The sequence below is a fragment of the Barbus barbus genome, assembly GCF_936440315.1.
Source record: "Barbus barbus genome assembly, chromosome: 33".
Classification (NCBI taxonomy): domain Eukaryota; kingdom Metazoa; phylum Chordata; class Actinopteri; order Cypriniformes; family Cyprinidae; genus Barbus; species Barbus barbus.
Window position 1 is genome coordinate 14,434,795 of NC_136761.1, and position 21,873 is coordinate 14,456,667.

The window sequence follows — 21,873 nt, forward strand, 5'->3', positions numbered from 1 at the left end:
AGCAGGGCATCCCTGGTAAAACTGATTGTATTTGAGTAACACAAAACAGGAAAAACAAACAAAAACAGTACAAACACTGAAGACCAATGCACAATAGCTGCCATCTGCGGCACCGCTTACACCGAGCGGCTCAATCTCTCTTGGCAGATTAGAGTAAGAATGCTGTCACCAGTGATCAGATCGCTGACAGCTTCGCATTTGTGTGTGCGTCGCTGAGGCTGCACTCACTGAGACAGGCCGCTTTCACAGACAAAAGTGCGAGTTTGTCCCTGCATCGCCCACGGATCCCCTTCTTCTGTGAAGATGGTCCCGCTACTCTCTCATGTCTCCTCTCCCAGTTACCTCGGAAGAAAAAAAGTTTTGAGCGACCAGGCATGAGTGATTTATGTCGGCACAGTTACCGCATGTTTCACTCTTACCGCAGCACTTTGATCTGCCAGTGTGTTTTATACGTGAGGATCAGCGCCCCTCGCTTACATCCAGCGGCTCTGTCCTTCTAGGCAGATCGGAGTAAGGGCTGTCACTAGTGATTTCGCATCACTGACAGCTTAGGATTTGAGTGCGCCACTCGCCTGGGTAACGCCCACACTGAGGCTGCACTCACTGAGTCTCACTCTGCTGTGCTCGCGGTTTGCCTTTTTTGATGAAGGCAGCCCCGCCTCTCACATTCTCCTCTCCCAGCTACCTTGGAGGATGAAACACTGAAGTCACTGGGCTAAGCAACTGGGCTTGAGAGATCACACGCCAGCACAACTGCTGCGCGACCCACTCTCCCCGCAGCGCTTTGATCCGCCAGTGTGTTTTACACGTGAGTATTATCCCCTTGTTGCACGAGCAGTTTTATCCTTAAAGGCGGATACGCGCAGCACTTTGATCTGCCGGTGTGTTTACACGTGAGGATCATCAACACCCCTCATCTACGAGCGGTTTGATCTTTTAGGCGGATTACATCTGGACCACGCCCACTCTGACGTTGCGCTCACAGGGGCTGGCTGCTCACACTGAGAAAGCACTAGCGAAGCAAACTTTTGAGAGGAAAAGGATAAGTTCTTGCTGAGGCCGGAACTTCATCGAAGTAAGTTCACGCTCACTCTCCATCTCTCCGTTCAACACTGAGCGGATGGAAATTCTATTCAAGCTGGGCACGTCCTTCTTATTCAGCGCGTGCCCAAGCTAACTACCACTGTGATAGTGGACCCGCTAGAGCAATTCTCCTCTCCTCACACTACGAATGCCAGTTCCCCGCCCCGTGCCATGAACTGCCATTAGTAGGAAAGTAACTGCTTGCCGCCTGGCTTTTGGCTTGGAAAACCATCCCCGGCATGTCAAGCTGGGTTCTAAAAAATCAATGGAACGAGGTTACTTGCTCCAGTTCGCTCACAGCGAGTCGGGCCTTTACAGCTGATACTTCCTTGTTCCCAAGAAAGACAGCGGGCTCAGACCAATTCTCGATCTCAGACGTCTGAATCATGCTCTCATGCAACCGCCATACAGAATGTTAACTTTGAAACAGATCCTCGCACAAATTCAGCCCGAGGACTGGTTTCTGTCTGTGGATCTGAAAAATGCTTACTTTCATATCTGAATAGCGCTCCGTCACAGACTGTTTTTGAGATTCGCTTTCGAGGGAGTGACCTATCAGTACACGATCCTTCCATTGGACTGTCTCTGGCCCACGCACTTTTACGAAGTGCGTAGACGTGCCTCTTTCCCCTTTGAGACAGATAGGAAACCGCATACTAAACTACCTCTATGACTGGATAATGCTAGCTGACTCAGAACGGCAATTGATCACTCACAGGTCATTGTTGCTCAATCACCTAGAGCGTTTGGGGTTGAAATGCGAGCTTGGATAACACCGGAACGCTCCCTGACTATCCAGCGAGTGGCAGCGTCTTATATGCAGGGGGCTTTGCGTCCCCTCAAAGCATTTCAGAGGATGCTCGGCCTCATGGCTGCCTCCAGCTCAGGCTGGGGCGCTCTGTACGAGGGCAGCCCGGCTTACGGCTCCTAGTCGACCCACGAGCGACGCTTGCATATTAACTGCCTCAAAATCATGGCTGCCGCCTCCTCAGTTATTCCCCTGGGCCTGCTACACATGCGGCCCCTTCAATATTGGCTAAAAGCCCGCATTTCGTCCCACGCCTGGTGCCTGGGCCGCGCTTATGTCAAGGTAACCCATCGCTGCCTCAAAGCTGTGGCCCCTTGAACAACTCCTCGCCTGTTTCAATCAGGCGTACAGTTGGGGACGACCTCCAGAAGGAAGGTGATCATGACAGATGCCTCCAGCTCAGGCTGGGGTGCTCTGTACTAGGGCAACCCGGCGTATGGCTCCTGGTCGACCCACAAGTGACGCCTGCATATCAACTGCTGATGGCTGTTTGTCTGGCCCTAAAGACCTTCCTGCCACCCTTAAAACGGCATCACGTCCTAGTCCAGTCGCACAACACAACAGTGGTGGCCTACATCAACCACCAAGGTGGCCTCAGGTCATGTCCCCTTCACAGGATGACTCAACATCTCCTGCTTTGGGCACAGAAAGAACTCCTCTCACTAGGAGCGGTTCATGTGCTGGGCAGACTGAACCAAGGAGCAGATTTTGTTGTCAAGGAACAATGTAGCTCCAGGGGAATGGAATCTACATCCCCAGACGGTTCAGATGATTTGGTCAGTTTTCGGCAAGGCAGAGGTCGACCTCTTCGCCTCCGGAGACAACTGTCACTGCCATTGAAACATATTTTTCAAAGCAGCAGGATGCTCTGGCCCACAATTGGCCCAACGCCCATCTGTATGCCTTCCTTCCAATTGCCCTGCTACCCCAGGTTATCTGGCGAATCAGGGAAACAAAATGCTCTCTCCTCCTCATGGCCCCCCTCTGGAGGAACCAAGTCTGGTTCCCAGAGATGATCCAGCTGCTGTCTGCAGCACCATGGTCAATACCACTGAGGAGAGATCTTCTCTCACAAGTGCAGGGCATGATTTGGCATCCCCAGCCGGAACTGTAGAGCCTTCATGTCTGGCCGCTCGACGGGAGTCTAGTCAACTCCCAGCGAGAGTCACTAATACCATTTAGGAGGCTAGAGCTCCATCTACACATGTCCCACGTGCTAACCCTTCTGCAAGAGCTGCTGGATAAGAGGCGCACCCCTTCCACGCTCAAGTTCTATGTGGCAGCCATCGTGGCGAATCCTTCTGTCGAGGTTGGCCGGACTATTGGCAGAAATTACTTGGTCATTAAGTTCCTTAGAGGCGCTCGGCGGTTGAATCCTCCTCGTCCTAAGACTATGCCAACTTGGGACTTGTCCAAAGCCCTGTAGGACCTCAAGCGACTTCAAACAGCCGGCTTAAGGGTCATGACTCTCAAAACCGCTCTGCTTTTGACCCTAGCGTCTGTCAAGCGAGTAGGTGACTTGTAAGCCCTGTCTGTCAGTGCTTCGTGTCTTGAGTTTGGACCCAAAGACTGTAAGTCGTTCTTCAGCTGTGCAGCGGCTATGTACCAAAGGTGCTCTCAACTCCGTTTAGATCCCAGGTTATCTCCCTTCTAGCCCTCCCCGTTGCGGATGGTGAACAGGGACCTAACTTGTTGTGCCCAGTCCGGGCACTCCGAGTGTACTTTGAGCGTTCTAAGTCTTTTAGACAAACGGAGCAGCTCTTTGTGTGCTTTGGAGGCCGCTCTAAATGGCTGCCGGTCACAAAGCAAAGACTATCGCACAGGATAGTAGATGCTGTCGCCCTGGCTTAGTGCTCAGCGGCCGTGCAATTCCACCAGAGGAATGGCATCCTCCTGGGCCTGGTCCAGTGGAATCTCTATTGGGGAGATTTGTGCGGCCACCAGCTCGTCGTTGCTGTATACCTTTATTAGATTCTAAAGTTTGACCGTTCAAACAGGCTTACTTTCCCCCCCTTCGGGCGGGAAGGGTTATGTCAAGCAGACCTCAGGTCGTCCCCGGGTCTCTTTGTAGCTCAGGATTATCGGGCCCTTGCTGAATGTGCCTAGGCTGAGCTCGCGGAGCAGGCTTAGTTTTGCATCTGCTTATAGCACGGCATTACTGGATGCGTTCCCCATAAGCAGTCGTCAAATGACGATGCAATGGCAGTTACCTTTCGATAGGGAACGCTCCGGTTACTCACGTAACCTCGGTTCCCTGAGATAAGGGAACGAGCGTTGCGTAACTGGCCATGCTATAGCTGCATGTAAATCGATGGCTGTCGTTTCAGTCGTTGATTCTGATGAAATGGCACGCTGGGCCGACTCCTGTAGCACCATTGGTTTGTGCAGCTACACAAACGTTAACAAATCAGGCTTCAGTAACAGAGTAAACAGGAGTTTCCCCCCATAAGCAGTCATCAAATGACGACGCAACGCTCGTTCCCTTATCTCAGGGAACTGTGAGTTTACAAGCATGAAACATACCTTTACCCAAGGTTAAAAGCGTAAAAAAAGAGAAATATTATGTAATATCTCATGTTCTATTTCTTTTGATTTAGACTACACTTTTTTTCACAATATTTCTGAGCCCCTAACTGCACTTCCATATATCGTTGACTATTCATTTGTTAGCATTTAGTGATTCAAACTATGTTCTGCAATTCCTAGAATGCAGTGGTCATCTCAGTCGTCATTACCTGTAATTTTTTTTGTAAAAATTTTGTTCAATTTGTCATGGACCAGCCACATAAACAAGGCCATTAATCTTAATGTTACACAGGGAGAAGATATTATCTCAGCACTGAATCTTCCTTGCCATTTGACATTTATGTTGCAGAGCTTGAAAAAACTAGCAATTACACATAGAATATGCAGTGCAGTAATGCTTAGATTTAAAAAAAAAAAATGAAACACCTACATAGTTTTATGTTTTGCAAAATCCAGTGTCTTCATTAGTGTCTTCATTACAGTTTTTTTACCTGCTGTCAGTGATAATTTGTCAGAATGTTATCACCACAAAGCCACAAAATTGCTACTGTTCACTTGTGAAAAAAAAGCTGTGAAACATGATTGTTCACTTATTAAGGATGACAATATCACACAACAGTCAGGTTGTGTTGTTAAACATCAGTAATATAGTGAACTGTATTAGTAGTGAAAAGCCTTTCTTTGGAAAAACCCTCAGTATAAATTGGGGATCATTATGTTTGATGGGATAAGCTTTCGGTCAAAACACAATAGAGTAATAAAACTGTACAGTCCCTGTGCATGTAAAATCAATGCAGAGGTCAAAGGATCAGATTGGTTTCCTCTCTTTCCATGTAAGCAAAGATTATATGGTGTCTTTACTAATGGCTGCCTCAGTGCTGCTCAATATAACCAAAACTGTGAGCTCCTGTAATTGTGACATAAGGCTCGATGGGGAAAAAATTACCTGTCAGAGCCTTGCTGGGACACAAATAGCAACATTACCTGTCAATGATGGATTTAAACTCATTGAAATGTTTTTCACTTGTGTTGTGTGTAGTAGAGGAAAACCTGAATTCATTCAGTGGTATGGAGGAAAATATTGTGAGTTGTAATGGTTTACTAAGGGTTTTTCATAGTACCTTGCCCCCAAATAAAAAGACCTGAAATGTTCTCTTTTACCTCGTTTACCAAAAATTGATAATGTCATAATGTTCCAAATCATTCCACATCCTTTCAAATACTTTCCCTTTTGAGCTTTTCAGAGAAAAATAGCAGCATGAATGTTTGGAACGACATGACGGTGAGCAAATAAAGAATTTTCCTTTTTGAGTGAACTGTCCCTTTATTATTCTAATGGAAAGAGCATTTTAAGTTCCTTAAATTTCATCCACAGTAACACATAACGATCCAAAGAGGAATACATGTTTGTTTTGCAGAATGCAAGACTAAACCTTAATTGAAGGCAGATGATTTTGCTAGGGTGTCTAGATTAGACTGAAATGTTTACAGACACAATATCCTTTTGTAGCCTGTTTGCAATCAAGATAAAGAATGAGAACACTAATTAATTGAGAATATTAATTGAGATGCCAGTCAAGAGTTTATTCCGTTGGAATATGGCCTACTTTTTTGTCTTAGTAACAATATTTGAATATATCTGTAGTTTTTGTTTTGTTTTTAATTGCCTGTAAATTGCAGTCATTATTTATTTAGGGTGCCAGGTGCCTTTGTTGTTTATGAAAGTTTGAATGGTATTCATTTTTTTCCCATTATAGTTTATGAATGACATCAGTCCTGCCATTTTGGCATTTCAGTTTAAATGAGAAATTGATTTACTATGAACATCCCTAGATAGAAGTTCAACTTTTGTCTCGTCAGTCTCAACTTTTGTCTCGTTGTCTCGTCAAGTCTTGGGGATCATCAAGATGTTTTCTGGCAAAACTGAGACGAGCCTTTATGTTCTTTTTGCTCAGCAGCGGTTTTCGTCTTGGAGCTCTGCCATGCAGGCCATTTTTGCCCAGTCTCTTTCTTATGGTGGAGTCATGAACACTGACCTTAACTGAGGCAAGTGAGGAATGCAGTTCTTTAGATGTTGTTGTGGGGTCTTTTGTGACCTCTTGGATGAGTTGTCGCTGCGCTCTTGGGGTAATTTTGGTCGGTCGGCCACTCCTGGGAAGGTTCACCACTGTTCCATAGGCAAATACTTCTTCACACAGGGCCATGTGGGTTTGGATTTTGTTTTCTCTTCATAAAAAAACCCTTCATTTAAAAACTGCATGTTGTGTTTACTTGTGTTATCTTTGATTAATATTTAAATTTGTTTGATGATCTGAAACATTAAAGTGTGACATGCAATAAAATAAAAAATCAGGAAAGGGGGGCAACACTTTTTCACACCACTGTATGTATGTTCTTTTTCATGTTTTATGTTGTAGCCTTATATTACACTGCTTTAAATTACTTTTCCACATCAGTCTACACTCCATATACCATAATGGCAAAGCAAAAACACAACTGACACAACTTTGTAAATTTATAAAATTAATAAATAAATACAAATAAAAAACTTCAGTACATTGCCTAAGTATTTAAACCCTTAACTCAGTACTTAGCTGAAGCACTTTTACAGCCTCAAGTATTCTTTGGGTATGATGCGACAAGCTTTGCACATCAGCATTTGGCAATTATCTTTACCTCTTCACCTCTCAAGCTCTGTCAGGTTGGATGGTATGATTGGGTTCAAGCCCAGGCTGTGTCTGGGCTACTCAAGGACATTCACAGAGTTGTCTATAAGCCACGTTTTCTGTGTGGTTACATACAACTCATACAAGTCACCCAAAAGTGCTGTGTATGTGTGTATATACTGTATACATACATACATACATACAAGTCAAACATATCATACAAGTCAGCCAAAAGTGCTGTGTGTGTGTGTATATACTGTATATATATACATGCATACATACATACAAGTCAAACAAATCATACAAGTCAGCCAAAAGTGCTGCCTGATATTGTTCACCTTCTTTGAAAAGTTTATTTACTGCAAAGACTGTTTGAGGTCTTTGAAGTAAAGCTTAGATGTTTAATTAACATTTGCATTTCATCCATGAATAATCAATTACCTGCATGACACGAAAGGAACACCATAGAAAATTGATGGATAATGAGCTATGCAAGCAAAGTGTTGATGTTTCAGCATCACAGAAGTCATTTCCTTTATCCTTAAACACCAAGTAAAATTAAATATGTTTATCATTAATGACCCCAGAAGACATTCACTTGGTTAAACTTGGCTTGGTTAAACTTAATATTCAAACAGAACAGAAAGAGCATTGCTGAGTTAGGGCGTGTTCACACTTGGCGTCTTTTTTGACTAGAAAAAGTTGACGAGCGCTTTTTTAGTAAAATAAAAAGCTGCCAGTGTTTTTTTTTTTTTACAAATAGCAGCTGAGGGCGTATTTGGTTGCTATAGCAACAGCTGCAACTGTAGCATAGTGCTGTGTGCTGCAGAAATGTCGGCTTTTTAAGTTAACGGGCTTCTCCTTTTTCTTGTTGTTTTTGTTGTTATGGAAACGACTCACCACCGGAGAAGATAGCCGATGGACAAATCGTACTAGTTTCGGAGCATAGTTGTACGCTGGCAGCTTTTTATTTTACTAAAAAAGCGCTCTTGTCAACGTTTTCTAGTCAAAAAAGACGCCAAGTGTGAACACGCCCTAAGAATTACTGAGCTGAATCATTTTTAGGAAATCAGTTTTCTTTGTCAGGCTGATTTCAAATTTGGTAACATACAAGGAACACTGTTTTTATTATATGAGAGCTTTTATAAGACAACATCTCTACAATTGTGAATATGTTTTGGGTTTAGTTCTATTATCCTGTAGACCTGGAAGAGTCTTTTTTATTTGTTGTACAGCAAAAAGTAGTAAATAGTCACATTTGGTCTTGTGGACTTTTAAGAATTAAAGTCCAGTTAAATCTGGTCACAGTTCATTCAGTTTTATCAGCTAATAATCAACAACTGTGGGTAGAAATGCATCTTAGGAGAATCCTGTTGTTTTGTTTCTCCACTCATTCTGTGGTGGAAATGACAGTTTATTGATATTTTAAACATTTATTTCTAGAATACAATTTGTTATCCAAAGGCTAATTTATAGCATTTTTTGTGTCTTTAAATGTTTTTTTTTTTTTTTCATTTCCAAATTATTACCAACCCAGACAGCAAGCAGTGTTGGCCCGGATCCGGCCCACATCTGGCCTGCATGGATTTCACACGGGCCAGATGTGGGCCGGATCTGGGCCAACACTATGTTGCTGTCTGGGAAGTATTAGCATTCACATTACACAAAAAGTTTTAGTTTTAAAAGAGTGCTCATAATTAAAGAAACAACCATATATTGTACAACAAAACCACTTTTCAGAAAATCTGATGCATTTTCCTGGGTTTGCACCAGGGCACATGACTGAATGGTGAAATCATTTTTTGCTAAACTTTTAATGTCCAGCACTGAATGTGTTTAATTCATTGCAGAAGGACAGTGTGGCTCCCCTGGCCTTTGGCAGGTCTTGTTAGCAGGTCAGGTTTCCCCTGTGTTGACCATCTGGGTTGTGAGGTTGATGCTCAGTCCGCAGCTGGATTATTAATAAGATGGTCAGGCTGAGAATGTGCTTTTCGTTGAACCATTGGACATGTTTGGCATTAAGAACACAGCTTGAGACTATCTTTAACATCATTACATTCTGTATTTATGATATAGTGTGAATTACAGCTTCTGTCTGCAGTGGTAAACAGCATGTGTGCTGGATTTGTAATGGTTTCATTATGTCATTAGTATTACATTAGATATTCACATAAAGTCTTGTTCTAGCCCTCATTCCTTCACTAATGTTAATATTGTAAATATCAGTATTGTGAAATTGTATTACAATTTAAAATAATGTTTTTTTTCTATTTGAATGTATTTTAAATTTCATTTATACCTGTGAAGGCAAAGCTGAATGTTCTGTAGGCATTACTGTAGTGTCACATGATCCTTCAGAAATCATTCTAATATGTTGATTTGGTGCATCGTTTTTATTATTATCAATTTTAAAATTAGTGCTGCTTAATGTTCTTGTGAAAATCATGATACATTTTTCAGCATTCTTTGATAAGTAGATTTTTGTAACAATGTAGAAGTCTTTACTGTCGTTTTTTGAGCAGTTTAATCCCTGCTGAAAATGAATTCCCATGTATTCATTTCTTGAAAAACTATTTTTTTTTAAACTTACTGACTTCAAACTTTTGAGTGATATTGTACTTGAACACTTTGCATTTGAATACATACAAATTAGGGCTGTATACCTTGGAGAACCTGGCGATACGATACATACCTCGATACACAGGTCACGATTCGATACGTACCTCGATACAGAGCTGTCTCGATACGATTTCATACAATGTGACACGATTCGATACGATTCAATAAAAATACATGGGCCAGAGCCAATTAGTTAATTCTGAACACATTTACTCAACTAACAGAACTCTGCATTTTTCTTCAATTTATTGAAGACAAAAGTGCATTATAACAAAGTGCATTTTGCTTAAATATTTGCAACTTTAAGTGCTCTGATTAATTGTACACAAATTGTATTAATCTGGAAATTACCACAAGTCAACATTTAACTTTCCAAGGGTACAGTCTGAGCTCACACAAGCACAAAATCTTCTTCTTATTATTCTTAACTTCTTATTAAATCTTCTTATAATTCTTTTTTGTGACACCATGTACTGCCATAACATATTTCACTATGAAATCACTTAAATGCTACATCTTGCTTTAACATTTTCCATGAGTTTTTGAAACTCGCGGGCGCCGCTGCGCCCCCTAATGGCTAGGCGGAGTATCGATACTAAGGGCTAGAATGTCGATACTGTATCTTTTTTTATTATATCGGTATGTATCTAAGAATCGATATTTTGAGCACACCCCTAATACAAATATGAATGCGATCACCCTGACAGTGATTGATGAAGGTGTATTGAGTGAGCCGGAAGGTTGAGTTTAATTTGTTTGAGATGTTAAGTGTGAGGTGTCAGGAGACAGGAAACGCCACACAAGTCACCTATTTGCATGCCACCTGCTTCATTTCCCCCACAACTTTTGTAGTTGGCAAGTAATGTCAAGATGATTGACAGGGGTTGCTGAGTAGGTTAACGTGATTCTTAAAAAAGAACAAACCCAAATGCATTATTATGTATTATGCAACTTCCTCTGAGAGAATGAGTGGAGGCACATTTGTTAAACCAAAGACCCTGCAAAATGGTTCTTAGCCATTTGAATTTCCCACTGTGGGCTTTGCTGTGCCATCAGTGTGTTCTCACCAGTGTGTTCACAACTGTGAACATCTGTGCCACAGCAAACGGCTTTGTTAGCAATGACAAGCAGCATGTGTTTGATTCAGTGACATTTTACTTCTTGTTGTTTTTCTTCTAGGAGACAATAATGGTTGGCCTCATCTCTTCGATAACTATTTTGGCATCCCCAGTAATAACCTTGGAACCAAGTCAAACGCCTGCTGTGAGTATGCTCTCATTTTTACATTTCTGCAAAAATTGTGAGAATTTGAACTTTGTAGGGAATATCTTAAGAGCTTACTTTACCCGTTTTTTTTTTTTTTTTAAACGCAGTGTGCAGTTAGCAATAGTGAGACAGCTAAACAACAGTGAGAGATGGACAGTTAGAATAATGCATGCACAAGACTTTTTCAGTCTGACATAATTATTGCCATTCACAAAATAAACACACATACTAAAAGTGTTTAACCCATTCCTGAGATTACGGCATGTGTTGCCTATCAGTATTGATCCCTTTTTCATGTTCAACGTCAGTAAATCAGTAAGATTTAAATTTTTTTAAATAAATTAATATTTCTATTTAGCAAAGACACATTAAACTGAACAAAAGCTGTTTTTAACATTGATGATAATATAAAATGTTTTTATCAGTAAATCAGCATATTAGAAAGATTTCTGACACTGAAGACTAGAGTAATGACTGCTGTAAAATTTTTATTTTCTAAAAAACCCAAGCAGTTAAACATCAGATCTGAAGGTGCAGAAAATGTTCCAAGTGGATCGAGCACCAAAACACACTTCTAGCTAATCACCAGGAAGGGGCGTGTCTCCCCACTCATGTTTGGGGAGTTGCCTGTGTTGCATGTTCATAAATCTGGGGGGTGGAGCTATCAAGATATTAGTGTGATCCTTTTTGGTAGGAGCGTGTCTGATTTGGTGATTTTAAATATTACCAGCATTTCTCGGACATCACTTGCCGTACCTTTAATAAACATCCAATTGTTCTGAAATTGAAGTGCACAATGTATACATGTGGTGTGCTGCATAATCAAAAAAAAATACTGTCAAAACACCTCTAATTATGGAGAGCACATAACATAGCTGTAATATTTGTGTGCTCACTGAATTGGTACAATTTAGATGATTTCAAACAAACAACTGACAGCTGATTGTCATGAATTCACTTCTGATATTGAACACTTTGTCTTGATTGAGGAGTCTTTTCATGTCCCGCTTTGATATTCTGTTATCTGACTCTGACAGGCAACATTTTGCTGTCAGATGCTGTCAGTACAGCTGTATTTACCAGCTGACCATTTCATAACAAACAAAACCACCTGATCGTTCCCATACATCACATTATAAATCCCTACTAGTGTTTTTATGTGATTACAGCTTTTCCAGTCAGCAATATTTACTCATGTTTTGAGATTTTAAGGCAAGTGCATCTGATGACTGGAGTCATCTGTAATGTACTGTTTATCCCAAAATGTGATTGGACAGACAGGTTAATGGCTCAGCGCAGGTAGCAACTGTCTGTATATTGCTCACTTTGTCTTACATGCAAGAAAAGTTTTCTGTGACACTGACACTGAACAATATGTGTCTAACCATTTCTGCTGTGACCTTTAACCAGCTGATCTCAAGGTGATTCTTTCCTCTCAAGTTCACACAAGTGTCCTAGCAGAGGACCCACAGCTGGAGCTCATTACAAACATGATTGCTGTATAATTGAAAATAAATCAAACTTCTATTTGTAGAATGTTTTACTTGAAAAGTGCTCTTAAGCTATAGTTTTGTTAAATTAATGTAATTTTGCTATATAATTGTAACCATCTCTGTGCTGTGCTCACACAAAAGGCTCACGAAGAAGAAAGTTAAAGAGAATAATCCATTCAATATAATCCAGAGATAAAGAGGTCCAACACACACACACAGGGAAACATAAGCAATAACTGACAAACTCCAAGCTCAGGAACTATGACCCCTATGACTCATGACCCCGCCACAAAAACACTAATAAAACTCAGTTTTGGAAAAAACCTTTGTATTACAAATCTTTATATTATTTGGCTTTCTATTAATGCAATACAATGAAAAACCACCGTCCATAATCTCTCTGTGGCTTAAATTATTGGCAGTTTAGCCTTTAGTAAGTAATTTACACCAAAACAAAAGATAACATCTATCCATTCATATCCAAAAACATAATTGTTTTCTTAGATTTCATAATAAATTCAGACAAGCTCAGTACTGACTCGTTTTTCATCAGTTTGTTTTCATGAAATGGAATGGGTAAAAAGGATTATGGGTGATTGAAGGTCGTGGAGGATACATCCCATACATCCTTCAATTTCAGCTGAATGAAGGACACGAAACGTAGACTGTCTTCTAAGGATCCTTCCGATTGAGACGGCCTTCAGCGACGTTTGATGACGTGGCAGCTGAGATATGCAGCCTTCGTAGGATGCAGTCTTCCGTTTGAGAAACACCCAATGAGAACAGGAACCAAACAGGAACATAAATGTGACAATAATACAATGACATTTATACACAAATATCTATATAATATTTGTGGGCTACTGTATAAATGAAAACATGAGCATCAGAATTTAATATTTTCTAACCATCTGAATGAACATTAACTAATAATATGTTGCCATTAAATATGAAATGTTAAAAAGGTTTTGTATTTTTATCATTTGAAATTATTCTAAAGTTTAAGCATTCTTGGCTATAGCCTGAATTTATGCCAAAGCCCATTTCTGCCATTTCAAGAAAAAAAATCATGCTTAGTCTAATCCATAATTATTAAATAAAAAGTAAAAATTATGAGATAGTCAAAACATGAGACATGTCTAAATTATAACTTTGTCATAATTATGACATAAAAAGAGACTGACTCAAAATAATTATGATTGTGACTTTATCTAATAGTTTAGATTTTTTATGTCACATTTAGTTTTTTTTTATTATTTTTATCTCATAATGATGACTTACTGTGTGGTCATCTTTTTATTCCATGATTGTGAGTTAGTACATTGTAATTTTGACTTTTTATGTCATAATTATGACTTTTCATGTCATTATGATTTTTCAAAGTGTGGTTGAGCTTCTATTAATTTACACTTCACTGGTCAGAAATAATTTTCATTCACTAATATTGTCCTCCAATGAGCTTGGACCATTGTTAATTAATGAACTACAAGCAGAACTAAGCAAGCCGCACTAAAACGGCCCGAATAACCAATTAAAATCTAGCCCGTGTTGGCATTGATGACTTTACTGTATTCATCCCCTCATTACCAGCAAATTTAGCTCTGAAAGCACACTTTGATTGGTCTGAAGACAGCGTGAGCTCTATTATAGCACCATCTCTGCTTTGCCTGCATCTCTTCTCTCCTCTTCTTCCCAAATTAGTCACCGCGGGCCATCCTGGGGAATGTCGGAGTACGATTTCTTTTTCTTGCTGTCACCTCCCTGCATCTTTTGTTCTGTCTTTGTGCTTTCACATCCTTCCCCAATGTTTAATACAGATAAGACTCTGTTGGAACAATGTGTTGGGCCACAGATGGTCTGTCAGAGGCATTTACTTTCTCTGGATTTGAGGGCAACCGTTTGCTCTGTTTAACTGCGATAAAGAGTTGGTGTATCTCATGTGGCTTAATTCTGTCTGGGAGACTGTATTGAACTACCCAACTGCTGACACCATCAGATTACACAAATTCCTTTTCACTTTTCACTTAAATACACTTTTAATTCAAAATCCGCTGTTTCTTATTTTGAATAATCTGCTGACAGTATGTATGAATGAAAGAAAATTACACTATATAATAAATAGGTTATTTCCTGCAAAAAAAGATATTTCAGATGATATATACTGATTTTCTGTGAAGCATAAAGCAATTCAAACTTTTTAAAATGTTCATTTAGACAAGTTCCCCCTACTTGTATATGTGTTGTGACATTCCTGTTGTTCTCAAGTATTTATAACATGATTTCTGTTAATTAATTAATAAAAAAAAAACATAAACATTTTTTTAAACAATCCCCCTGTTTGCCATTGGTAAAACAAACAGATAGTACCTAAAATTTATGCTATTGTTGTAATTTGTTTGGAGTAATGAGCCTGCCAGTGGCTTACTTAAGCTTAGAGAAAGCATTTAACATTGAATTATACACTTGCCCTTTTAAGATTTGATTTCTCTTGAGAGCTCAAATGATTATAATTAGGAAATCTTAGTGGAACTTATCCTCAACCCAAGCTGACTTAGACCAGTTTGCAGAAATAATTTAGTGCTTATTAGTTCAGCATGACCATTCACATATTAAGTGTCACCACCGATCAAATTGTAATGCAAACATACTTTTTGAACACCAAGTTGTATATCTAAAATGTTGTCTGGTTTGTCTCCCATTTTATCTTACCCTTTCTGTCACGCAGTGCTTGGGACTGTCCCAGCTGAGTGCCAGTGCAGGGACCTGGAGCTTGACTGTGACGGTGCTCACTTTAAAGATGTCCCCACAGTATCCATTAATGTCACCATGATGTGAGTTTCATGGCTTGTGTGTGGAGTGTGTCTGCAGTTTTTTGAGTTTGTGTGACTCCTCAGATTTGCATAAAATGCCAAGGCCTTGCGGCAAACTGACAAGTTTGCTTTACTCTAAACGTTGAATATGTACACTCTCCAAAATCTGTCATTAGCCAGGTTTCCATCCAAGGATTTTTTTGCGAATTTTTTTTTTAGCACTTCAATTTTTTACAGATATAGCTGATGGAAATGCCATTTATAGGAATCTGAGATCCTCAAATCAGATCCTGCTAGTTGTTCCGTGCTCTAGATTGAAGACCAAATGAGACTGTGTCTTTGAAGTAGTTGCTCCCAAGTTGTGGAATGCTCTTCCTCTGGAACTGACATTTTTAAAAAGCAGTTGAAAACTCACTTGTTCAAACCTCGCTTTTGTCTAATTCGTTTTTTAATGGTCATGTTTATTTTTATTCTTCATTTAATTTTTTTTGTAAAGCACTTTGTGACATTTGCTCTTGAAAGGTGCTATAGAAATAAATATTACTTACTATTACTTAGTTATCGATAAAATTGATATTTTTCCATTTAACTTTAGTGCATAAATTCTATATTGATACTTCAAATGTCGCAAAAATTTGTTTGGAAAAACTTTTTATTGAGAAAAGGTGTCACGGTGCACACGGCAAGGATGAACAAGGAACACGAGACGAGGATGTAAACTCAAAATAACAGTCTTTAATAAATCAAAACAAGGCAAGGCAAGGCAAGGCAGGGCAGGGCAGGGCAGGGCAGGGCAGGGCAGGGCAGGGCAGGGCAGGGCAGGGCAGGGCAGGGCAGGGCAGGGCAGGGCAGGGCAGGGCAGGGCAGGGCAGGGCAGGGCAGGGCAGGGCAAGGCAAGGCAAGGCAAGGCAAGGCAAGGCAAGGCAAGGCAAGAACACCAGGGAGTAAGGAGTAGACCAGATGACACGAAACTGAACAGGCAGGAACTTAAATACACAGGTTAATGACTAAAACACAGCTGAACAGAATAAACTAATAATCACATTAAACAAGGACAGGAAACAAACCAAATATGGACACAAGAGGCGGGAACACATGACACACATGACAGAGGACTGACAAAAGTGGCTTTAACGCAAATAAATGTGGTGCCACATGACAGAATTATCCTAGCGTCCGTGTTCGTGGTGTTGCTCATGTTAAATCACTGTTTCTCTGTAGTTCAAAAGCGCATAAAATCATATTCATATTATTAAATTGTATCTAAAATTATGTTATATATGGTAAGAAAAAGACGAGTTACCTCTCAAACATACATATATTAATTTGATATTGCTTTAGTACGTTGCAAGTTAAAATTTATTAATTTTGTTATGAAGATGAAAGGGTCAAAATGCATTCTGCAAACTGTAAAAAAGAGTGGTTTCAACTTAAAGTGCTTGTTCTGCCTTAAATCATGTTACATTTAGTCAACTTAAAATGTGAAGTAAGCTAAGTGACAACTTGAATAGCATAGGCTAAGCTATTTCAAGTTAAATCCGAGAAAGTTGTTTTAACACAAATATTGTTGTGCTAATTGCAACAATATTTTTTACAGCGCACTGCTCAGTTTAAATAGCATGTAGTACAATCCGTTGCTGTTCAGTATGGCCGTCATATCCCCTCGATTTTATGCCAAGCACATTTGTTTTACATGGATATACGCAAAGTACAAAATTTTAAATTAATTTGTTTTGGCTTGTTATGCCAGCTTCTTATATTTTCATTCTTGTTTTGTTCTGAGTTTTGTTCTACCGTTAATTTAAATGATTTGTTGTGGATTGAGGGGAACTAACATAGCATGGTTTTTCAATATGTTTGGCTGTATTTTATTATGACAATGAACAGGCTGTGTTGTCGAGTTAGTAGCCTAATGTTTAACTGTGTGCATGAGGCGTTGGCAAAAACTATTACAACTTACAATACTCCTTAAATTGTGATCATATAATAAGACATTATTCGAAGCTATTCTAAATATTTATTTTATTTGTGAACATTCTTTTAAAACAAAACTGTAAAATAAACTACTTTTGTAAAATAAAGGAAACAAACAGGATGCCGTTTCTCAGGAGCGCATCACAAAAATAAACTGAAATTCTGTATATAGGCTGCTACTTGTTGCACAGTATTAATAATTATTTTATTAATTATATAGAAAAATATATTTCGCAAATAGGCCTATTTATTTCTTTTATAAATAGCTTTATTTTGCTTCTCTCTGTTCGCATGACTTGACCATGTGAATCCTCGTGTTCTGTTATTTATGCTGCTTTTTGCGTGCATAAAATGAATCCCTGGAAAACAAATTTAGGTATTTTTAATGGGCACAGCCACGTATCAGTTTAAATTGAATTTAACTGTAATTTAACATAATCTTTTCGTTTAACAATTAATAAGATAGCTTAATGACTATCAGTTGTTGGTTGGGAGAAATAAAATAACCAAAATAAACATTTCTATTTCCAATACGGTCTATTAAAAGTTAATCAGAAAAATTATAATAATACAACTACACCTGTTTATGAATATTGCTTGATGATCAAGTATCCAAAAAAAACTCATGACACTTGTTAATAAAAAATAAATAATTGTATGTAGGCCTATACAATTTAATAATAGGCTACATATTAAAGTGTTTTGTTTCAAATGGATAAAGAACAGGCTACTAGTCTATATAATTTGCTCAATAGCTGAAATTATGTATGGAAACAGCTTAAGGGCAAAACTTTTTGCAATGCACCAAAACTTATGCGACAATTCTTTTTTTTTTAGGGATGACATCATCACACACGCCATTTTATTGGTAAAAGGCCAGTTGGATGGAAACAGGCTGGAAACAGCAAATTTCACTCTTTTTTTTTCTGCATATTCTCTTTGTCGATAACAAAACAGCACAAAAACTGGATGGAAACTTGTCTATTGTGGTGATACCCTTTTGAAAGGCACTAATATTTACAGTTTGGGTACTAATATGTACTTTTAAAGTATTAATAAGGTGCTTTAAGGTACTCATATGTCCCATTTAGGGGTAAATAAGGCACAAAGATGTACCTTTTAGATTTTGTATCAAAATTTTATGAGTGAATAAACATTTGTGTCACCAAAGATTTGTACATGTGCTTTAGAAAACAAGAGACCATTAAAAAGATAATTGCATTAAAAGGTAATTGTTCCAACATTATTCTACGCACAACTTAACTGTGAAGCTTCGTTCTAATTTTTATTCAATGCCTCATGAAAATCTCTGTTGTTCATATAATAACTGGCTGATACAAACCTTTCTAGCAGTTTAATATGTGGATTTGAAATGCATATTTATGTATCAGCTGAAGCTGCTTCTTAATTAAGTCCCAATTTCCTGTATTGCGGCTCTATTTGATTTTCCACTGTTTTTTGATAAAGTCAAATGTTCACATCACAACACATCTTATTTTTTAATGCTCAACATATTTGGCACAACCATAAAACATATACATACAGCTTAAATACAAATATATGCATATGTTAGCATATCATTCCTAAATCTATGAATACCTTTAACTAGATTAGGCCTCTAGCAGATGGACATATCAGTCTAAATCTGACCTAAATAACTGTATCATTGTCTCCATGTTCATGTCATATTTATGTCACTCTACTCTATCTAATTTAAAAAAAAAAAAAACCTACTAAAGACTGTTTTGACAGGTTTATGGAGAAAATGATTAGGAAACATATGGCCACCGTGAAGTGTGCTATCACTTTTGCATTCTGTTTTGATGTGTACTTTTAAAAAACACTTTGGTAATGTCTCTTTTGTTCATGTTGCAGGTCCCTACAGAGGAACCGTCTTAGAAAGCTAAATGCTGACATGTTCTTGAAGTATCAGAGCCTTCAAAAGCTGTAAGAGCCTCTCTGCTTCACTAAGTATATCTCCTCATTGACATTGGACTGTATGGATGGTGTAATGCTATGAATGCCATCTTGGCATTTTCGCAGATGTTCACAAAACATTGTTTGCTTGTCCTCACTGTGCCATCGTAGTGAGAAGTGAGTGAAATAGAGATGTAGAGTGAGATTAAACAATCCCTGTGGAATAAAACATTCAGTGCTCTCTACAGGAGCTGAGCCAAACACACTCAAGAACTGAAGAACTTGAGAGCGTTCTCTTTTTTTAACCTGACAAAATGGCTCAGTGTTTTTCTTTCTCCAGCTGTAGAATTTTTCGAGTGTGTTTGCATGTCTTAATCTGACATGCTCATTTGTTGTGAGAATCTGGTTTCTCATTCAGGAGTGCCAGCTGACTCAAACAGAATCAACCCTGTATTTTTGTCCTCGCTCAAACACCATTCTTGATCTCTTGACAAATGGAGGCTTCATTGCTCAAACAAACTTAATCTGAGCAAAGACAAAAAAAAAGAAAAAGAAAAAGAAAAAGAAATAGGAATAGAGACCACAGTGCATCTTTTGTGGAGCTCAAACTTGTGTAAGCTTTGGATTTTTTAGGTTTAATGACAGAGCTGTTGGATATCAATATGAATTGGCAGTGAAGTGAGGTTTAGAAGAAGTGAGAATGATTAGTCAATAGAAGAGTAAATGTTAAATTAATGTTAAATTAGTTAAATTAACTTTTTATTTTTTTCTCTCTTTCTCTTGCTTTCTTTCTTTTTTGATGCAAATTTCAGTGTTGTGATAATGGGGTGTTGCTATATTGTTGCTCTAATTGTTCTAAGTACTTTTTAGTGCATTTTATACAGTTGCTAAGGTATTTGCTTAGTCAAAAACTTGAGCACATCAAGTTTATTATGAGAGTCTGGTCCCAATAGTCACAAAATATGACACTATTGTCATGAGCCGGGTTTGATTCCAGTTTTCTTTTCCTTTCTATTTCTTGCTCTGCCTCCTAGACTCAGCTGTTCGCGTTCACAATCAGCACTCGCAGTGATTGGGACGGCACCTGTTTCGTTTTGATGCTGATTTGTTCCTCTATTTCTCTCTGTGTGTTTCTAAACTTTTTTGTCAGATTATTGTGGTTCGCAGCTATTCTGCACGCTCTCTTTCTATCGTCTACCGTTACTCTGTGTTTTGTCAAGAACAGTCCTGTCCTGTCTAGTCAAGTGGAGTCCTGCCGAGTGTCTGACCTGATCTCTGCCCAGTCTCCCAGTTGCTTGCTGCCAGTGGATTGTTTGCCTCCGGGCTATACAGTCTCCTGTGGAAGTCGCCGCTCGCCTTTCTGGCCAGGACCGTTCGCCCTCTCATTCAAGTCAAGTCTGCTTCTATGTTCCAGTTTGTTTCCTGAGTTATTTTCCTGTTCTGCAACTGCCTGATCCGGCTAGCAAACAACAGACAGCCTGAGTTCGTTTTTGGACCATAAATTCTCTGTTTTGACTTGCCTTTGTCTCTGGGTCCCTTTGTGACGTGACAGAATAATCTGACCAGAACATGGACCTGGCGAAGGAGACTCCCATTTGTTTTGCAGTGAGACTGCAGGGCGTGATGCTGGGCCAACATGAGGTGGAGCTCGTTGCTGTCAAGCACGCTGTGGAGATCCTGTCCGCCCAGGTTACGGAGCTAACCGGTCAGTTACAGAATCTGCGTCCCGCCCAATCTTCTTTGCCGCAGCCTCGTAATCTCCTTGAACCACGTATCAACAATCCTCCCTGCTATTCTGGACAGCCTACTGAATACAGAGCCTTTTTGACACAGTGTGAGGTGATTTTTTTTTTCCCTCCAACCTACGACCTATGCCGAGGACCGCTCCAAGGTAGCTTTTGTGCTTTCCTCTCCTGACTGGGCGGGCACGCGACTGGGGAGCGGCTGTGTGGGAGTCTGAGGCCAGCTGCTGTGAACGGTTTTCTGCTTTAAAGGAGGAGATGATTAATATTTTTGACCGCTCTGTCTATGGACACGAGGCTTCTCGACAGCTTGTGACACTTCGTCAGGGAAGGCGGTCAGCAGCCGATTATGCACTAGACTTCCGCACCTTAGCAGCCACCTGCGAGTGGAACGAGCAAGCTCTCACCTCGCGATTTTTTGAGGGTCTCTCAGGGGAGATCAAGGAAGAGATTCTCTTACGTGATCCGCCTACCCGTCTGGACCAACTGGTCGAGCTGGCCATTCACCTCGACAAGCTCTTTGAGTTGCACCGCCGCACACACAACTCCATGTCCGAGCTACGGGTGGCACAACCCATTGTCTCTTCTCCCGCGGTGGTCTCACCAGGTCCAGAACCCATGCAGCTGGGGGGTCTTCACATCGCCGCTGATGAGCATCAACACCGCATCGCGGGGGGACTCTGCATGTATTGTGGCGCACAGGGGCATTTCGCCGCAAAGTGTCCAGTAAAAGAGAGGGCAAAGAGATGGGGTCCTGGCCTACTGGCGAGCGTGACAACCTTTTCCCCATCTCACAAGGCTCGTACCTCCCTCGCTGCCCTCCTGCGCTGTGGTGGCTCTACCTTTTCCTGCGCAGCTCTGGTTGACTCGGGGCAGAAGGGAACTTTATGGATGAGAAGTGGTCACTTGATCACGGCATTCCTGTTCAGGAGTTAAACGACCCACCTACTATCTATGCCCTGGATGGTC

At 40.0% G+C, this 21,873-nt stretch overlaps 1 protein-coding gene across 1 annotated transcript in view; it reads left to right on the forward strand.

Annotated features, from left to right (window-relative positions):
• Positions 1-21,873, forward strand: part of LOC306853408 (relaxin receptor 1-like) — a gene marked incomplete at both ends in the record, with an annotated part of 69,116 nt that overhangs the window by 29,330 nt on the left and 17,913 nt on the right. The window contains 3 exons of the mRNA XM_079390782.1: positions 10,882-10,965; positions 15,187-15,292; positions 19,121-19,192. Of these exons, the coding sequence (XP_079246908.1) occupies positions 10,882-10,965; positions 15,187-15,292; positions 19,121-19,192 (262 nt within the window). The remainder of the gene's footprint in view (positions 1-10,881; positions 10,966-15,186; positions 15,293-19,120; positions 19,193-21,873) is intronic.